The 17,822-nt window shown below is 40.2% G+C and overlaps 1 protein-coding gene across 1 annotated transcript in view; it reads left to right on the top strand.

The window, feature by feature from the left end:
* The window catches only part of PHLPP1 (PH domain and leucine rich repeat protein phosphatase 1), a 128,587-nt gene that overhangs the window by 83,921 nt on the left and 26,844 nt on the right, over window positions 1-17,822 (top strand). The window contains exons 4-9 of the mRNA XM_005021068.6: window positions 1,275-1,441; window positions 9,041-9,187; window positions 9,746-9,976; window positions 12,553-12,755; window positions 14,024-14,084; window positions 15,149-15,244. Coding sequence (XP_005021125.2) covers window positions 1,275-1,441; window positions 9,041-9,187; window positions 9,746-9,976; window positions 12,553-12,755; window positions 14,024-14,084; window positions 15,149-15,244 — 905 coding nt within the window. The remainder of the gene's footprint in view (window positions 1-1,274; window positions 1,442-9,040; window positions 9,188-9,745; window positions 9,977-12,552; window positions 12,756-14,023; window positions 14,085-15,148; window positions 15,245-17,822) is intronic.

Genomic DNA, 17,822 nt, shown 5'->3' with positions numbered 1-17,822 from the left:
AGAGGCTCTTATAAACTGCCACTGGGCTTTGTTGGAGGATTTCTCGTTTGTTTTTCTTTCTTGTCCCTTAGATGTGGTGTTTGTACTTCCAGAATCATAGCATGCGAGGCCAATCAAAGTGCCAGTGGCAAAAATGATTGCTTCTCTTGCAGTGAGCAGCCGACAGAACACGTCACTGCGTGAGCACTGGTTGTGCAGCCCCACAAGTCTACGATGGCAGTGAACTTGTTTGCTTTCTCTCCTTTGATCTAAGCCAGGTCTGCTCCAAAAACGTCTCTTACTCTTCTAGCACTTGATCGCTCCTCCTTGCCCACCATCCTCGCTGTATTGCATTTCGTACTTCCTGATGGAGGTAACTCCATGACTCCCAAGACTTTGAAAGGGTTTGCTTAATAGTATTGGACAGAAAATACAAGTAACAATTCTCAATGGCAGTGTTGTTTTTGTTTTTTTAAGTAAATAAAGTGGCAGGTTGTAGTTCACTCAGTCGTATCTTAGAGATTTGGTAAGGTGCAGAGTTTCGGTTTGAATTTGCTGCCTGTAGGTCTCTGTGGAATGACGCTAGCCCTTTCATAGTGCTAGGTAGTATGATTTCTTTGGCATCTGCAGACTTCTGTCTCCTCCTTTCTGGAGGAGTGGCAAGCTCCCAAATCTCAGTTTTGTTATCACATTTTTATCAGTTACCCTTGGCCAGTTTTCTAATTCAGCGAGAAGAACAGAGCGCCCAGTGCTTTGCTGCTGGTCAGATACTGTTTTCCCAGTAAGATGTAAATGTGACGAATTATTTTTTTTCCTGACGTGTAATGCTGAGATAGGTGGATGACTGCTATCCCCTTACCTCTGCTCACCTTTTGCCTCGATATACTGACCAACCATACCACAATACAGAGGACTTGTGCACTTACATTTTTGCTGCTGTTACTTGCTAACCAAAGGACTAAACTGAAGTTTATGTCAAATCTCTTACCTGTTTTTCTGGTCACAGAGTGTCGCATAACTTTCATAGATGAAAATGAATTCATTTTGCATGTTAGTTTGACAAACCTTTGCGCTTTCCCCCTGCTGGCCATCTGTGCTCCTGGTTTTAGCACTGAGTTGGAACAAGATTGTGGGTTAACTTCTACAAGTGATGTAAACAGGGTTGAATTAGCTGCATATGCTGACACCGACTTGTGCTGTGGTTAAAAAACAGTTTATCTCATGCTAGTAGGGCTGAAGGAAATGCTCTTGATTTATTACATTATTAATGTATCGGTGTGCCTCTTGACTTCCAGGTTGCATCACAGCGTATAAGCTCAGTGGATCTTTCATGCTGCAGCCTGGAGCAACTGCCTGCCAACCTGTTTTATAGCCAAGACCTCACTCATCTCAATTTAAAGCAGAACTTCCTGAGGCTAAACCCTAGCCCATCTACAAGTAGAGCGCTTAATGAATTGCAAAGGTAAGGTCTGCTGGTTCTACTGGTCTTCCTCTGCCCTTGGAGCCAAGTAACCACTGGTCTGCAGGAACTTTCCTAAAGTGATGCTGGTTTAAAAAAAAAAAAGTAACTTTTCTTGGGGAAGAATGGACAGACTGACGCTTCAGAAATTGGTTAGCTGTGTGCTGGCTAGAAACAGACCAGCTTTCATAAGAAACTCCATGCTTTTCTATGAAAACTATTTTTGATCTAAAATGGAGTTTTCAGAGTGCGTTGCTTTACACCTACCTGCTGAGGCTAGGCTGTAATCCTTCAATCTGTTACGTGAGAGAATGAGTTACCGAGTTGCCCATCAGCAGCATTCTAGGTAGGGATAACGCTGTGTGCAAGTTCACTTTAGAGTTTTGTTTTCTCTCAAGCAAAGAAAACCCTGATTTAACAATTTAAGCCAGATTGCTGTCATCTCTCTTCTCTGTTCAAACCTCATCTTTTCCTAGTAACTGTGACCTTCCAGGTGTTCTGTCCATTGCAGCTCATCAAGAATGTAAGAAACGGATGGACAGCAGTACTACTAGTGGACTGAGTGATTTAATGTGCGTGTCCCAGAATTGTGAAATCAGCAGTCTTTCTGTATGCTGGAAGATTAATGTTTCCATAGTAAATATAAGCCTGTGATTTTAATTTCAGTAGTAACGGAATTGCAGAGTACCTCCGGATTGTATTTGTGCATAGTCCTGTTCAAATGAAATGTTTTCAACCACGTTTCTACATCCCTTCATCTTAAAAAAAGAACCAAAAAATGCAAGATGAATTATGTGGGCTGTTGTATTTTATATAATTCCAATTTTGTTCTAGAAAAACAAAAATCTGGCATAATGGAAGATGAATGAACCCAGCAGGTCTGCTTTACAAACAAAGCAGGCAGTGCTTCCAAGAGTTTATGAACAGTCTGGAGAGGAATACTGGATTAAATGTTCTGTGAATATTGGTGTAGATCTCCAAATATCAAGTAGAATTTTAGCAGAAGTCAGATGACGAGCACAAAAATTAAAGTAAAAATATTCATTAATTGTCTATCACTTTCCTTTTTTAAGTATTAGAAAGTGTACAGGAGATACTTAACTATTTTTGTCCATGTACATACAGCTAATTCTGTCTGGGATTCAAAAGCATTTATAAATAACATGGTGGGTGATGTTCTTTGTTTAATATTCTCTTGGTGCTGCAATTGTAGGAACAGCAGATAGGTCTTGCTGAAAGCATTAATAAATTATTAAAATTTTCATCACTAACATAGGCCTAAATGTGAAAGTGTGAAGGAGTTCAGTTTACCAAAAAAACCTCTCCTGTTTTCTGCGAATCTGCGTAAGGAAAATCTGGAGAAGTAGCAAAACAGGTAGCATGAAACAGATAAGCCTCATAATTTTTTTTATAACTGGTCCTATTCTGTCAGTGACTGATAGCGGAGTTAGAGCAAACTGCTTTGACCTTGCCAAGAAGGCACTGGAAGATCCATGAACTTCTGGAGCAAAGGTCTGAGTGATTAGGAAGGATAACTGGCAGTATTGCAGTGCCTCGTGAGCTCCTACCCCTTGTCTCTGACCTTCCCTTTACCACTGCTGATGTTCTCCAGCCTTATCTTCATCCAGCACAGGTGGCAGGAAGTAAGTTTGGAAGCTACTTACCCAGGAAGTAAGTAGCTGGAAGAGCTGGAAGCTGCTGCTGCTGTTCCCATTGATCTGCAAGTGGAAAGGATTTTGTAAGATGGTAGCTCCTGCTGAACGCTAAAAACATTTTTCCAGTTCTTTCAGAGCCCCATCAGTTGTCTTTTGCCTCCTAACAGCAGCAAAAGCTCAGACCTGGCTCTGGAGTGTTCTCCCTAGCCATGCTCTTTTCTGTCTTAAGAAATGCAATCCTGGCTTCTCCTCTTTGGGGTGGAAAAACTTGAGTTTTCCCTTGTGCTGCAAATAAAAGCTGTGAGCCAGCTTGGCTACTGCTATAAGTCTACTTTAAATCAGTGAGTAAAACCACAAATATCTTGCAAGCACTGCCTTTGAAAGTATTAGTGAGTCCTAATAGTGAAAGCATGTACAAAACAAGGGAAAGTCAATCATTCACGGAAACATGGGTTGCTAGTTGTCTGACATCGTTTTCCCCTTTTTCCTCTAATTTAATAATGTAACTTTCAAAGCTTCAGAGGTTTTATGAGGTAAAAGTAGACTGGATAAACCAAAAATCATTTTTCTTTACTCTTGTTCTTTCAAACCACCGCAAAGCAACTGTAAAATCTCTGTTGTTCTGATCTGGTACTGTTGGCTTTTATACAAAACTGTCAGTTTTAATTGCAGCCACACACAGGGCACAGCACCAATGAATCAAGCCCAGAAGTATTTAAGGCTCTAGAAATATCCATGTGCTTAGATGTTGTGAACAAAATGTATTGGCATTTCGTATACCTAGCCTTCCTGGTACAATTTTTAATAGAATCTGGTTGGCAAGGCAGTCTAGGAAAACTTGTCTTGCTATAACCAGCTCTCGGAGCTAGCTGTTCCTCGTAATAAATCACTTCAGGTGGTAATTTAGTAGATGTGCAGGGATGCTAAATGTCAAAACAAAAGGCAAGTCAAAGAAGAAAATACCAGCTTTGCAGCAACCCACTGAGCAGGCTCTCGGAAGCAGCTTGGTTGTAGTAGGGAGATGCTGTGAATTTCTGTGCTGAACTGTCTGAATGCTGGAAAGCATATACAGCATCTGTATTTTTTTCTTACCAGGGAAAATGCGTATTTCATACTATAAAGTATAAAGTAGTCTGAAAATTTATGTGTTTGAAGAACAGCACAGCAAATTTTGGTCCTTGTTCTCCCTTACTGTAGCTTTTTAAAAAGGAAAGCAATGGTGATTCTGGGGGGAGAAGAGGGGTCTTAGTTGAAAGATTCCCCAGCTGGTGACTTATAGAAGTTAATGACATTCTGTGATAATATCCCAGCAGAGTCAGAGTTTGTCTTAAAGCCCTTGGGGTTTTAGCCACTGTATGCTACAGGTGGAATAACTGAAGACGTTCTAAGTTGTCAAAAACTTTATTGGTTACACTTTTTATATTGGTTGATACATTTTTAACGGTGAAGTTGAGAGTTGTGTACACCGTTTCCAAACGTTGTTCCCTTATCTACACTGAAACTTCATGTCTCCTTTTCTGAAATGTAAACAAGAATTCAGGATTAGTAATTTTGCAGAGTACTATCACTCTAGGTTTGAAGCAAATTAATAAACTGTAGTTGTTATTTACTGTTGCTGTGTTTCAGTGGGTTAGGCCCATTTTATACATAATCATTTCAGTCATTGTTGGAAAAAACTGTTTACATCAAGAGTACTGTTTCCTTGTTAATATTGAAAGGGAAGTTGCCAGTATGTGGATTTTCAATGTAAGCCTATCACAGACTTCAGCAATGATTTAAAAAAAGAAAAATGAAGAAAAAGAGGGGGATGTAATAAACCAAAAAGTTTGCTTTAACAATAACAAAATGATGCTTGCCAATTTTATCTGAATAACAAGTAGTTATTGTGATTATGCCTGTTTAATAATTAACAGTGATTATCTGGGTTTTTATCTCAAGATCAGTTGCTATCTTTTCTTTCCTACAGCCCCTTTAGAAATCAGCTGTATACTTTGGCATCTCAGTTGGGATTCTTCTGGGCTGGTGGCAGTAATTTGAAGTAGCTTCCATAGGGTATGAGGAGGCTAGACAACTTAGAGATACCGATGTGTTTCTGAAATTCCTTGCTACTTCCAACCATAAGATAGCTGCTTTTAATCTGAAAACCCATAACTTAGGCATCCCCATGCTCTCCTTACAAACTCAGAGCGCAGTAAATAGGTGCTTTGAGGTGCAATCATCGCTCGGGGAACATCCGTGTTCCCAGCCAGTGAGGCTGGAGCAGTGTCAGCGACCTGACTGGTGTGAACCCAGCAGCTAGGCTTATCGTAAGTCAGGGTGGGATGCAAGTAAATCCTAGCTCGACCCTAGAGGTTGAGGAGGAGGGAAGAATGTCTCCAGCCTGCCAGTTGCTTGGTCTTCAAGTGCAGTGAAGTGCTGCTTGGGATTATCGCATTTAGGGCATGAAACTGGGGTTACAGAATAGCCAGCTGGGTTAATGATGTGGCATTTATGAAGGTGGAAACTCGTAGGTCAGTGCCAATGCTTCCCAGGGTGCTGCTGGGTGAATGAGGGTGATAGTTTTGCTCGTAAGCAATGCTGGAGCTGGGGGACAGCGCTGCTGCTGCTTGAAGTGGTGTTCAATTGCCACCACGCCCCACATACTGGAGATAGGATGGGGACAGCAATTGTTTTCCTTTGGCTGAGCTCCTTATTGAGCCATGCGTTACCCCCTCTCCTCATTTTGCATACATCAAACTAAAGCCACTCCTGAAGTGGCAGCTTCAGGATTAAGTTAGTGTGCATTTTGGGGCTCAATTATGGCAGTTAGCATTCAGTCATGTTGCATGTTTAAAGGAAAGGGTTGACGTGTAACAATTTGCCTTAAAATAGAACTCTTTTTTTGCAAACTCAGCAGCAAGTGAAAACTGGAGCCTGTAAAACACTTTTCTTGTATTTATATCCATGCTACAAGTGCTCCTGGTGCTACTGACTATAAATCTATCCCGATGGAAGCAGTGCTATAAACAATTCAGAGTTTTAATACGTGGCATGGCAGTGCTCCATAACGGGACTGCACTGTCCCGCTTGTGGTGTGGGTAAGTGACCAGAGATGAGAGGCAGACTAAAGATTTTAACTTCGGGCACGTACCTGCCTGTTCTGCTTGGAATAGTTTTGTAATTGACGCTGCTCCGTGAGAAGAAATGTGACTTTAACATCTTGCAAGTGAACGTGTTTGCAGAGTGGGAAGAAAATGTCTTTCCTACCAGTTGTCTTAAATTAGCTGCTTCATATCAACCAAGTTTAAGTGTCTGCCTTTCAGATTTTCTTTAAATATTATTTAACAGTAAGTCACCTCTGTGGATTATTTGACAGAAGCATTGTATGTGCCTTTTCAGTGAATATCCAGTACTGGTAGTACTGCGCATCCTCCCTTACACGTTACATAGATCAGTTGACCAGTCTGGTTCACGTCCTTAGTAATCAGATTAACTAAAAGTTTAACATACAAATTAACTCACAAAAGACCCTGAATAAACACTTGTTAAAACATACATTAGGGTAGTCAAGATGTAATACACAGACAAATATTTTTTTCCCTTTGACATAAGATAATTTTCCAGAAGAATGCAGAAAATCCTGAAGCTGACACTGCATTGGAATTTCTTGATGTAAACAATTCTTTTTAGCCTCCTCCCTTCCTATCTCCCCACCCCAAATCCTTTTTCCTCTATGTAACAGCTTGATCTTCGGTAATTTTATCTCGAGACTGTATTTGGAGTCTCCTAGTAGCTTGTGGTTTTCACTTGTGTAGTGAGCAAAAGCCCTGAACTGTTCTTGAGACTCCAGAGAGGCACGAGTAAAGCCTGTAGCCTCAGTGCTGGTTACTAAATCAGTTAATTCTTTTTTTCATGGTTGACTTGAAAGCTGGAATGTTTGCATTTTGTGGCTTCTCCAGCAGCTTTTACTTATTTTTGACCTCGTGTTCACCACTACTTCTTGCTCTGACTTGACTACTGAGAAATTCTCATTAGAAATGGCATTTCTTTAGGCCCTCGCTTCTCCTGCTTGGAGCACTCATCCTGGATTTGCGCTTGACTTTGGGGAAGCTGTGGGACTGCTGTCCCATCACAGGATCACCCCAGGTTTCAAAGCAGCGATGCATCTTTGGCCAAACTCTACAGTTGTCTTCAAGATAGATGCAATATTGTGAGTTTTAGGTCTAGGTTCAGGATTTTTAAGCCCCTTCTCTAAAATAGAGGAATAGGAAGGTATTTTATTCAAAATGTTTCTTTTTCTTTCTTTTCTTTTTCTGACTAGTACCCCTCATTAACATTAGCTGGCTTACCCTAGCCTCCTTTTTATTATTTTATAGTTCTCCCTCTAGTGATGCATTAGTCATTGTTTCTGCACAGTAGCCTTTTTTTCCCTGCAGCAGTAATTTGATTGCAGGATTTCATTTAGTTTCCGTCTAACTCTGTTCCAAACTTCTGCCTCCAGCATAGCACAGCTTGTTCAAAAGCTGTGATAACTGGCCGTGATTTTTCCTTATTTTCTTCTCCCATCTTCGCACCAAAATAGCAATAGAGAGCACAGCATTCCCATGCTTGTTGGAAGGCTTTGTAAATATTAAATGTATTTACAGCCTGTACTTTGGGGTTAAATCCCATTGATACGAGATCCAAAGGCAATAATTAACATTTTCACGTTGAGTTTTATTCAGTGGCATGAGTTTGATCTGGCCGATACTGAAGGTTGTGTACCAGTTAATTGAAAGAGCTGGGGAGGGTTTTTAAGAGTCTTCTTGTGTTAAAACTTTGTAGCCTGTTCAGCACTTGATGCATTTTCTGTCCTTGTTTCCTGGCTGGGGGAGAGCAAAGTGCTTTGAGGTGAGAATACGTTGGGCAATGCATTGGCACCTACTATCAGAGATCACTTTCATGAAATGAAAACGTCTATAGGTGCAGCTTTGCTTCCATTACTGTGTTACCTAAAAGCCTGCTTGCAGAAATAAAGGACTTGAGAGTTAATGAAGGGAAAATTAAGTCTAAATAAAATGTCCTGGCATAAACCGTGCCAGAGAATAAACTTCCTCCCATCTATCGGAACCCAACACAGATCTCTTCATTCATCCATTTACTTGCCTTTAGGCATACCTCCAGTGGTTGTTAGGCAACCATAATAGCGTTGCTGAACATGCAGGCTGGCTAATTGGATTGTCCTCTTCTCGTATGTGGGATTTTTTTTTGTTCAAACAGCCTTTTTGGTCATTTCTAATAAAGCAAGCACATGCAGGCTATTTCTTTGACTGACTAGATAAATCAAGGGGATTTCAAGAGTTCTGAGACATGTCGAAGACAGAATTTTGGAATTAGTGTGACATCCCAGCGAATAGTACCTAATGAAAACCCTAAGGATTTGCCTCATTTGCTATAGAAGTCTTGCTAAATATTGCTTTAATTCAGTACACTTTTTCCAGTTCTGTTCAAACCAACCTATTCTGATGTTTTTGGTTGAAAGGCTGTATCCATTTGCACAAATGGAGCTGAACTGAACCACAAAGATGTACTGTTCAAATTGGTTGAGAAGTTCCTGCACCTTGTAACCAGTGTTACTAGGGTGGTCTTAGCAGCAAGGAATGTGTTCAGAGATACAGCTGTGTTTCAGTACGGGGACCTCTTCAGAAATGACATGTATCATACGGATGGCAAGGTCTGTTCTGTGTTACTTCTAGACATTTAGTTCAGGAGGTCCTGTTTCTCCCATGCCAGCTTCACATGAGTGAACTCTTGCAAGTGGTGTTGAACTTGAGTGTCTAGAAGTTTCCATGCTTGTTCTGAGTACATAAACTGAAAATGCACGTTATTTTTATTTAAGTAACCAAACTTACCTTGTATTATACCAGGTTGCCTTGCGATAATTGTCTTATGCTCCACTTCTTTCTCTTTTTTTCTTATTTCTTTGTAGATTCACTAAGTTGAAGAGCCTTAACCTCTCCAATAATAATTTAGGAGACTTCCCACTGGCAGTCTGCAGCATCCCAACCCTGACTGAACTCAACGTGTCCTGCAATGCCCTCAGAAGTGTTCCAGCAGCTGTAGGCGAGATGCACAAGCAAGTACTTTCTTAAAACTTAACATACACTGCCTGATAATAAAGGCAACCAACACTTTCATGATTCTGTATGTAATCTTGCTGTGAAAAGTGATTTAAACTTAACTGGGTCGTGTCAAAGCAAGCTGTCTTGTAGATCTGTATTGCAGCAGTTGTGAGCTGCAGGTAGAGAGGAAGACACACCCTTTGTGTCTGGAAGCTCTTCCAGTCCCCAGTATTTGACACAAGGATCACCTTTCATGGTGAAGAGGATGTTTAAACATCCTCGATTATGTGCTTCAGTCATCACACAAGCCACAGTTGTGGGTGGAGATGTTTGAAGATGTGATGTTCCTACTAGCGTGGCCTGCGTTTCATAGTTACCAAGGCTTTTAATTGCTCAGTATTTTCTGTAGCAGATGTTAAAGCAGGTATTCCTTTTGTTTTTATTTCTTCTGCCTTTTTGTATATTTTATTTCACTGTAACCACAGCAGGTTTGTGTGTTTATAGGAAGGAAATGGGATTTAACAGGTCACTCACTTTCTTCGTTCTCCCTTTCCCTCCCCTGCCTGTAATAGCTTGCAGACATTTTTGCTCGATGGTAACTTTCTCCAGTCCCTTCCTGATGAATTGGAGCATATGCATCAGCTCAGCTATGTGAGTCTGTCCTTCAATGAATTCACTGACATTCCAGGAGTGTTAGAGAAGCTGACTGCCATGGATAAGCTCTGCATGTCAGGAAACTGTGTGGATACCCTCAACTTACAAGCATTAAAAAGGATGCCTCATATTAAACACGTGGACCTAAGGTAGGTATTTGAAAATGGGGCAGAATAAGTGAACCTAAGTCATTGGTGTTGAAACAATTTCTCCTGTGGCATAATATCCCCTGTGTATGAATCCATTGTGTTAATCCACTGAACCATGGACTGTGCTGTTAACTCACAGTACTTGCAGAGACTTCACGCTCTTCTTTGAGAAAGAGGTAACATGTAGGGGATGGCTAGGAAAGTGAGTTTTGGAGGGAATTAATATTTACACCAAGAGTTCAAATGAAACAGCCTGGGACACCGGTGACTCCTGCATTGTTAGTTGGTGCCCTATTAGCATAATATAAATGATAGTCCCTGACCCCCAAAAGCTTCTATTTGAAATATTACAGATGTGTAAGATGATGGAAAGGTAAATTGAGAGGACAATAATAGATGGTTTAATGTTCCTTGGTATGTTACAAAGCCTAGTCCACAATTAGTATTTTACCAACGCTTTCAGCAGATTGTCAAGAGATCCTTATTGCAAATGGCTCTGGTCCGTGGTGATTCTTTCTTCTTACTGTCCTTGGACAAACCAGATTCAGCAATTAGCTAAGTGAGGCTCAGCCTGGACCCTGAGGTCCAAATAATAATGAATTTTGGACCTGTTCAGTTAAATTAAGCTGTTGAACCTAAAACTTAGCGTACCGTACTGTCGCGTAGCTGTTAGACTTTGGATTCAAGGAAAGGCCAGCATAAGTATGTGCTGGTTAAGAAAATGGCTGAAATAGATTAATGAATTCTTAAGTGCATTTGGTGGGGTTAAAACGTATCTGTGAGTTTGTATGTTAAAAGAAAAGACAGAGACAGCGCCCATACAGTTTCAGCTTTTTTTTGATTTGCTTTCTTATGTCCTTTGTTAGATTCCCATATTTAATTGATGCAGTTCACCATTGTGCCATATATTATGAAAGTATAAAGCCATAAAAGCAGGGGTGTAACTTCTTCAAGGTGTCAACCACCTGATTCTAGAGCCTGATATCAATAGTCAGGAGAAGCATAGAAGGAAAAATAAGAAACTTTGATTTTATCCCTAAATTATCTTTTTTTTTTTTTTTTTTTTACCTTTCTAGTCAAAAATTAAACCGTGTATGTTTTAGTTCATTTTGAACATGTTCAGAGACATGCATGAAGCGCCTTGCGTTTTTAATCACTTTTTCTTTTTTACAAGCAGTTGTTTGAGGAACAGGGGACAGGAAAAGAAGCCCCTGATCACACAAGGGAAACAGAAGCTTTCACATCCTAGGCCCATTGTGGCATTGTGGTGTTGCTTTTTTCAAAGATCTTCTGCTTCCCATTTGTGTGGGGTCTGAAGGTTGTAGAAAGCAAAGGGAATCTTGAAATCTACACCAGCTATTTCAGTGGTTCAGCTTTTAGTTAATGTAAACAGTACCGATCGGGGTTTCAATAACGTTAGCTTTTGGCCTTAGAGTAGAGATGCTGTGGTTGAGATTGCCTTCAGTTCCAGCTGTGCAGTTTATAGAGCCCTTTCATTGTCTGCCGCATCCTTTCTGCACCAAGCAGTGAACATTAGTTCTTTGTAAAGCTGCCCTGGCTATTTCATGTCAAATATGTTTGTAAACTGTACTTGCTGTACTGTGAAGTGCTTTGCTTTAGTGAAATCAGAAGTAAGCACTGCCTTGTAAATTGCAAGCAGAAAAAAAAAAGCCTGTGATGGCAGAGGGGGCAAATTCCCTGATTTATTTTGATGGAAAAATGGAGTTCCTTTGAAAATATAAAGCTGTTATGCAGAGGACAACTTGTGAAAGAATGAGCAACAGCAAAACCTTAGGTAGGTGCCCTCATCCTCACTAGGGAGGCATAATGGGCCAACAGAAGCTGATAGACTGATTTTTAGTGTTCTGGTCAGATCTGAGAATTTGAAACTGAACTCTTTGAAGTGCCTGGCCATCTCAAATATTGCTGTTACAAATAGTACTGTTTTGCTTGTAACTTCCCCAGAAATTGCTGACTATTGGCAGCTTTAATGCACTGCAGTGAAGCTGTGATAAAACCTGTTCTCTGATGGCCTCGTCTTGGGTTTTTGCTTTTTCTTTCAACCCCCTTTTTCAGGTCTCTGAATCTGCTCACCGTGGAATATGGTGAGGTGAGACAAGTATGGGAATTCATAAATCTCAGTTTGGCCTTTCAATAAGACAGGAGACACCAATATTTGCAGATTTCTCATGTCTACCAGACCTTTCCAGCTGGTGCTTATGATATACCTGCAGTTTTATTTTCTTTTCCATACTGTCAGGCACAAGTAACAGCCAGATCATCTTTTATTTTTACAGACACAATAAAAATACTTACCTTCTTGCAGAGCTTTTTATCAATGTTTTTCAAAGTAGTTTAGAAAGGAACTCAGTGTCATCATTTCCTTGTCATAATGGATAAAACAACAGAACCGATCCGTCTTGCTTTTAAAAATCACTTGATGTAGAGAAAAATATGTACAATCAAACTTGATCAGAACCTAATTTAATCCAATGCAACCGATTGTAGAGTGAGCATTAGTTTGTCAGCAGGGTCCTGTCGAGTAGCTACATTTAATCTCCCTTTTTGTCTGCAAGATTAAATTCAATTAGGAGATTGGAGGCTGCTGAAACAGACTTCCTGCACCATGTGACCCAACTGGATCTCAGAGACAACAAACTTGGAGAGCTGGATGCAACAGTTTTTAACAACGTTGAAGTGTTACACTGTGAACGGAATCAACTGGTAACTCTCAAAATCAGTGGATATTTTCTTAAAGCCCTGTATGCTTCCTCGAATGGTAAGTGTGTTTCCAGGGCAGCTGTCTTGTCAGACGATTTCTGGGTTTCTGTAACTGGTTCTCAGTGGGATGCTTACGGAGTACAATGCAAGTAATTGAGAGGAGTCAGGAGGCGCTTGACACGACTCCAGGATAAAAGCTTTACGTATGGTGTATCATGACTTTTGAATAACACTGTGCTGCTGATTTGGAGCTCTCAAAACTGTGAGATCTTAAAATTTGGACCAAAATTCCCTTCTTTGTCAGCAGGGAGGGGTCTTAAAGTTGTCTTTTTTTGGGCTATATTAATACGTTGCTTTACCAAGGGTAATAAGGAATTTATTGCTTCTATCTGGACTTAAAGTTTGAACAAGTGTCCGTTCTTGAGACAAACGAAAACTTTATTTTTGCTACTATTTTTAGGTACTCGCTCTGGCCAGAAAGCTACAAATTCTATAACGAGTAACTTCATTTGCATTGTATAATAAAAATTACGTGGCCTTTTCCAGTTGAATAAGTCCTGTGTTCCATTAATAGGATTTGTTTAATCTGTCTGTAGAAGCTGCTGTTACTTAAAATACTCAGTTTTCACCACCATTTTTATTGTTTGGAGTAGTTTGGCGTGGAATAAACAAAACACAAGCTCAGAGAGCTGTGAATTTGCTGAACAGTCTGCGCTGTCTTTAAAAGGCTGTCATCCTAACGATATCCAGGCCCGTGCCTTCATTAAGTATTCATGCCAGGATCTTTGTAGCTAAGAAAAGTGAACATAATCTGAGCATGTGCTGTGCAATGTGAGCTGAGAACCCAAGTTGGTCTGGATCTAGCAAGCAACAGCATGTTTGGTCGGATAGCCGGCAGGAAGAGCAAGGCACTCTTCTTTGCACCCTCAGCCACCGTGTTTTAATCTCCCTTCTTTGTCTGTACTATTGGTGACCCGGTGAAAAAAGCAGAGTACTGCCTGTTCCGGCTAAAGAAGACAAAGTAGGGTGACAGAGGTGAAGTTACACCTCTGGGACAAAAATGGAGAAATAAAAATCTGCTGTGAATTTTAATTCTCCATTTTCTCTTTTCTGTTCAGTTATGTCGTGTCTGTCACAGCAAGTACAACCTGATGTGGCTAGCATACTCGGATATAATAAAGAGGAAAAAAAGGCCCAAACCTTGAGAAGCTCTTCTAGTTTAGTGACTGACTCAGAAAACTATGGGTGTTAGCTGCTTGAAATACTTTGTACAGAACAGCAAAATTGAAAAGCTTTATCATTACGTGTTTATTTTTCACCCCCTAGAACTTGCTCACCTTGACGTGTATCCAGTTCCTAATTACTTGGCTTATATGGATATTTCTAGGTAAGAGTCGCTTACTATTTTTATTTTTTTTTAATCATAATGAAGTTTATGGAATAAGAAGGCTCACTGTGTTTTACTGAGTGGAAGTGGAAGCAGGAAATGGACCTTGATGCATGAGAGTGCTGATTCTCAAAGTCAGTCCTTGGGCTTTTTCCCACTGGCCAGCTCTTCCATGTTTCCTTTTCATTTATTTTTATTTATTTTTATTTTTAGCATTAAAAGCATTATGTGCCTTTACAGTTATGGGAAAATAATTGTCCTGTTTTAAAGATTTCCTGTTCTATACAGCCAATGCAGGATTATTCAACCGTGCACCAATATGAGACATGTAGAGAAGTTCCTTTTTGGACTTCTGTATCAGTCCCAGTGTAGGTGACAGTCTGTTAGTCTGCTCTCCAGTTGTGCAGTTCCTGCAGCTCATCGTTGTCCACAGCCCTGGCTGTTGCAGGGATTTCTGCAGTTGCCATTTGAATGTATCCAAAAATCTCAGCTTCAAAAAGGAGGTAGGGTAAGGAAAGAAATGCAGAAGGAGTTGTTTTAATTTGTGGCTTTTTTGGGGGAAAGCATTTTATACGTGTGCTTAATGTCTCTCTTAAGTAAGGAATTACTCATCTGCATATAGCAGTGGTGTAATTTCATTCATTAAAAAACCTGCTTAAAGCACTCTTAACTGTTCAAGGTGATTGTAGCAATTACTGAGTTAACCTGGGTTAGTGGCCATCAGCTTCAAAGTTTCATTAACCATGAGTTACTCTTATTGTGCACCTAGATGTAACATACAGGTGTGACTAAATAAGTGCAAATTGTTTTAAGTGCACTTTGTAAAGCTGTGTTCTCCGTGTAGTTATACATGAAAATGGAGCAGAATGTGTGGTGTTGATCACAAAACCATTTCTGTGCTTTGATGGCATTGTAACTAAATGGATGGGGTGTCTTTAGCTTCTAGGCGCACTTGGAATTGGGGAAGTGCCTGATCATGATTTGATGCCCAGGTTTGTATCTGCATATGCTAGCTTTACATCTGGATTATGGCTTAGTATACCTCCCGTGTTCTTTATTCATAGAAATCACCTGGAAAGCCTACCTGAGTGGGTATGTGACAGCAGAAAACTGGAAGTGTTGGATGTTGGCCACAATCGGATACGTGAGCTGCCTGCCCGGTGAGTCTTGCAGACCTGTTGCAAGATTTGGAGCAGGATAAGCAATTCAGAAATAATTGCTGATTCAGTGTTTAGCTTGTTCCAGTGATTGCCAGCCCTGTTTTATCTTCTGTTTTGATTTTATTTTTACCTTGTGGGGTGTCATCATACCGCAAGCTTCCATCCAGCCTTTCTTCTTTTCCTTTTATGCAGAGAAATCAGTGCCTTTGAACTCAGGTTGGAAATTTTGAAGCTGTTCAAGGAGGAAAGCCCTTCATTTTTAACACTGAATATTAAATATTTACAACCATAACTTTGCACGACAGTTTAGAGATCCAGGAGCTGTGACTTATTTCTATTTCAGCAGTGCCTAGATTCTCTGCCTCATAAGCTCCATTTGAGTTTCAGATAAGAAAAAGGTTTGAGAGGAGAAAGTAAATCTGCATAAAGCAAGTAAGCTTTTGCAAGTAGAGCAATTGCCTTTACTACAAGGATGATCTCCCTTCCAGGAGTCTGAACTTTAAATTGATAAAGTAGGAGGAAAGCGAGTAGGAAGGAAAATAGTTGGGTTTAAATAATGAAGGGCTGTTAGCAACTTCTGTCTAGAGAGACACAGTCAGGTGGTGGTATTGAGAATTTTTAAGTGAATTTTTAATTGAGAATTTTTAATTTTTATGTACAGAGCTATTGAAAATTGTGGACAGCTGCTATAATGATGAGCTATTGAATATTTTCCTTCCAAAGCTATAGAGAACAGAAGAGCATCAGAAACAAAAAAGAATAGTTTTGTCTGGGTCTGGAAATTTAGTGTTGGAGATGGGAAGAGAATAGATATCAGAAATATGGGCAGAACAGGATGTGAGGAGACTTACTGAGCAAGTTAACTGTTTAACATGCAGACTATTAATCCCTCTGTTTTTTCCACACAAAGTGAAACTTGCACCTACTCAGAAGTGGGGGGAGCCAAAGTTCATTTGCCTTTCATTTGCACTTCATAACAGCAAGGAATATCAAGGCATACCGGATATCTTTGGGAGATTAATGATTAGCTTGAAATTAGGTACAGTCAACATCCCACTTGTCTCTCCTGCCATCTTATCGTTAACCTCAGGAAACAGCTTATCTTTGAAAGCTCTTCTTTGTAGTATGTGTCTAGATAGCTTAGCTCCTAATAAGTCAGCTCAGTTTTAGGGCCCAGTTCAAAACACAGGCTTTGAACATCCATTAATCTTTAGAAAAACTTGGGTCTGGATTCAAATGCAAATGGCTCAGGCTTACAGTAAGTATAAAAAAAAAAAAAAGTGCCCAATAAGTGGACTCGTGCACTGTTTCTTGCTTCTACTTCTGTATAGAATAGCACTCTGAAAATCTGTCAAGTAAATGAACAGCACTTTCTTAGGAGAATGCTTGCAACCTGAACCACTAAATGTTCAAGCCTTGACCAGCAGTATCCTGGAAGGCTGAAGGTTGCATCTAATCTAAACAGACTACAGCTGAGGCTGTTTGTATTTGCTTCTTAAACAGAAAAGCAGCCTTGAAGCCCGAAAGTTGAAGCACTTTCAGATAAAGGACTGTGTACTAATATTTCCATCAAAGAAAATGGGAACAATGTACACTGTTGGACTGTAATGCAGCCATTTCTGCTTTAAAAGTACTGAAAAACAACAAAAAGGGTACTTAAGTCTCAGCAGAGTAAACTCATTACCATAAAACTGACATTGCCAGAGAATTCCCCAAAGAACATGTAAATCCTTCAATTAAAGGTTGCCAAAATGACCTTGCTGCCACCAATGAGCAGATGTTTGTATGTGTTTTTGTTTCTTTTTTTGTCCATTTTTGAACAGATCTATTGGTATGCAACATGGTGCTTTGTTTTTAAAACAGTTGCTTACTGAAGGAATTGGTTGAGTTTTCACTAAATCATGTTTTCTCCCAAGATGCTGATGCTAAGCGGCATGCCTGCCCTTAGAAATTTTGATGCCATCAAAGCTTCCAGTGGGAGTCGGGCAAGTGGGAAAGCTGCCCATAGGGAAGAGAAGTCCTGGTGTCCTGGTTCCCTACCCAGCCGGAGAACCAAGTGTCCCAGGCTCATCAGGAGCTTGCTTGGTTGAACGCTGGTGGTTCAAGGTTTCTTCAGGGAGCCCAGTTCCTCTGGTGCTTGTGTAGCTTGAAAACAATGTGAAATCACTAAATCTGATATTTTTTTTGGAGGTGTTCTCATCTAACTCTTCTTTTTTCCTTTAATGTTTGGTTTGATGACACTGGCCAGTCTTGATGAGGAAAGTAAGTAGAATAGAAAGGCAAATCCATAGAGAGATTTTCAAGTAAATGCAGAAAGAAATAAAAAATGGTCAAATGCCAAACATGCAATAGATATGCTTATCGCTGGATGATAAATCTTTTTACCCTGTGTTGAGTCTTCTGGAATGATATGGCTGGCTGTTGACCTGTCTCCATGGTCATAGTGCAGATGATCGAGCCAACTGAGATAACTGTTAGTGCTGGCACACAGATACACAGTATGACTCTATCTGTCAAGGGGAAAATAGTCAGCATACTCCATTGATTATTTTGGCACAATAATCTAATGACCCCTGAT

Source organism: Anas platyrhynchos, chromosome 2 (genome assembly GCF_047663525.1).
Source record: "Anas platyrhynchos isolate ZD024472 breed Pekin duck chromosome 2, IASCAAS_PekinDuck_T2T, whole genome shotgun sequence".
Lineage (NCBI taxonomy): Eukaryota > Metazoa > Chordata > Aves > Anseriformes > Anatidae > Anas > Anas platyrhynchos.
Note: the sequence above shows the minus strand (reverse complement) of the source record. Positions and strands in the feature narration are given on the sequence as shown.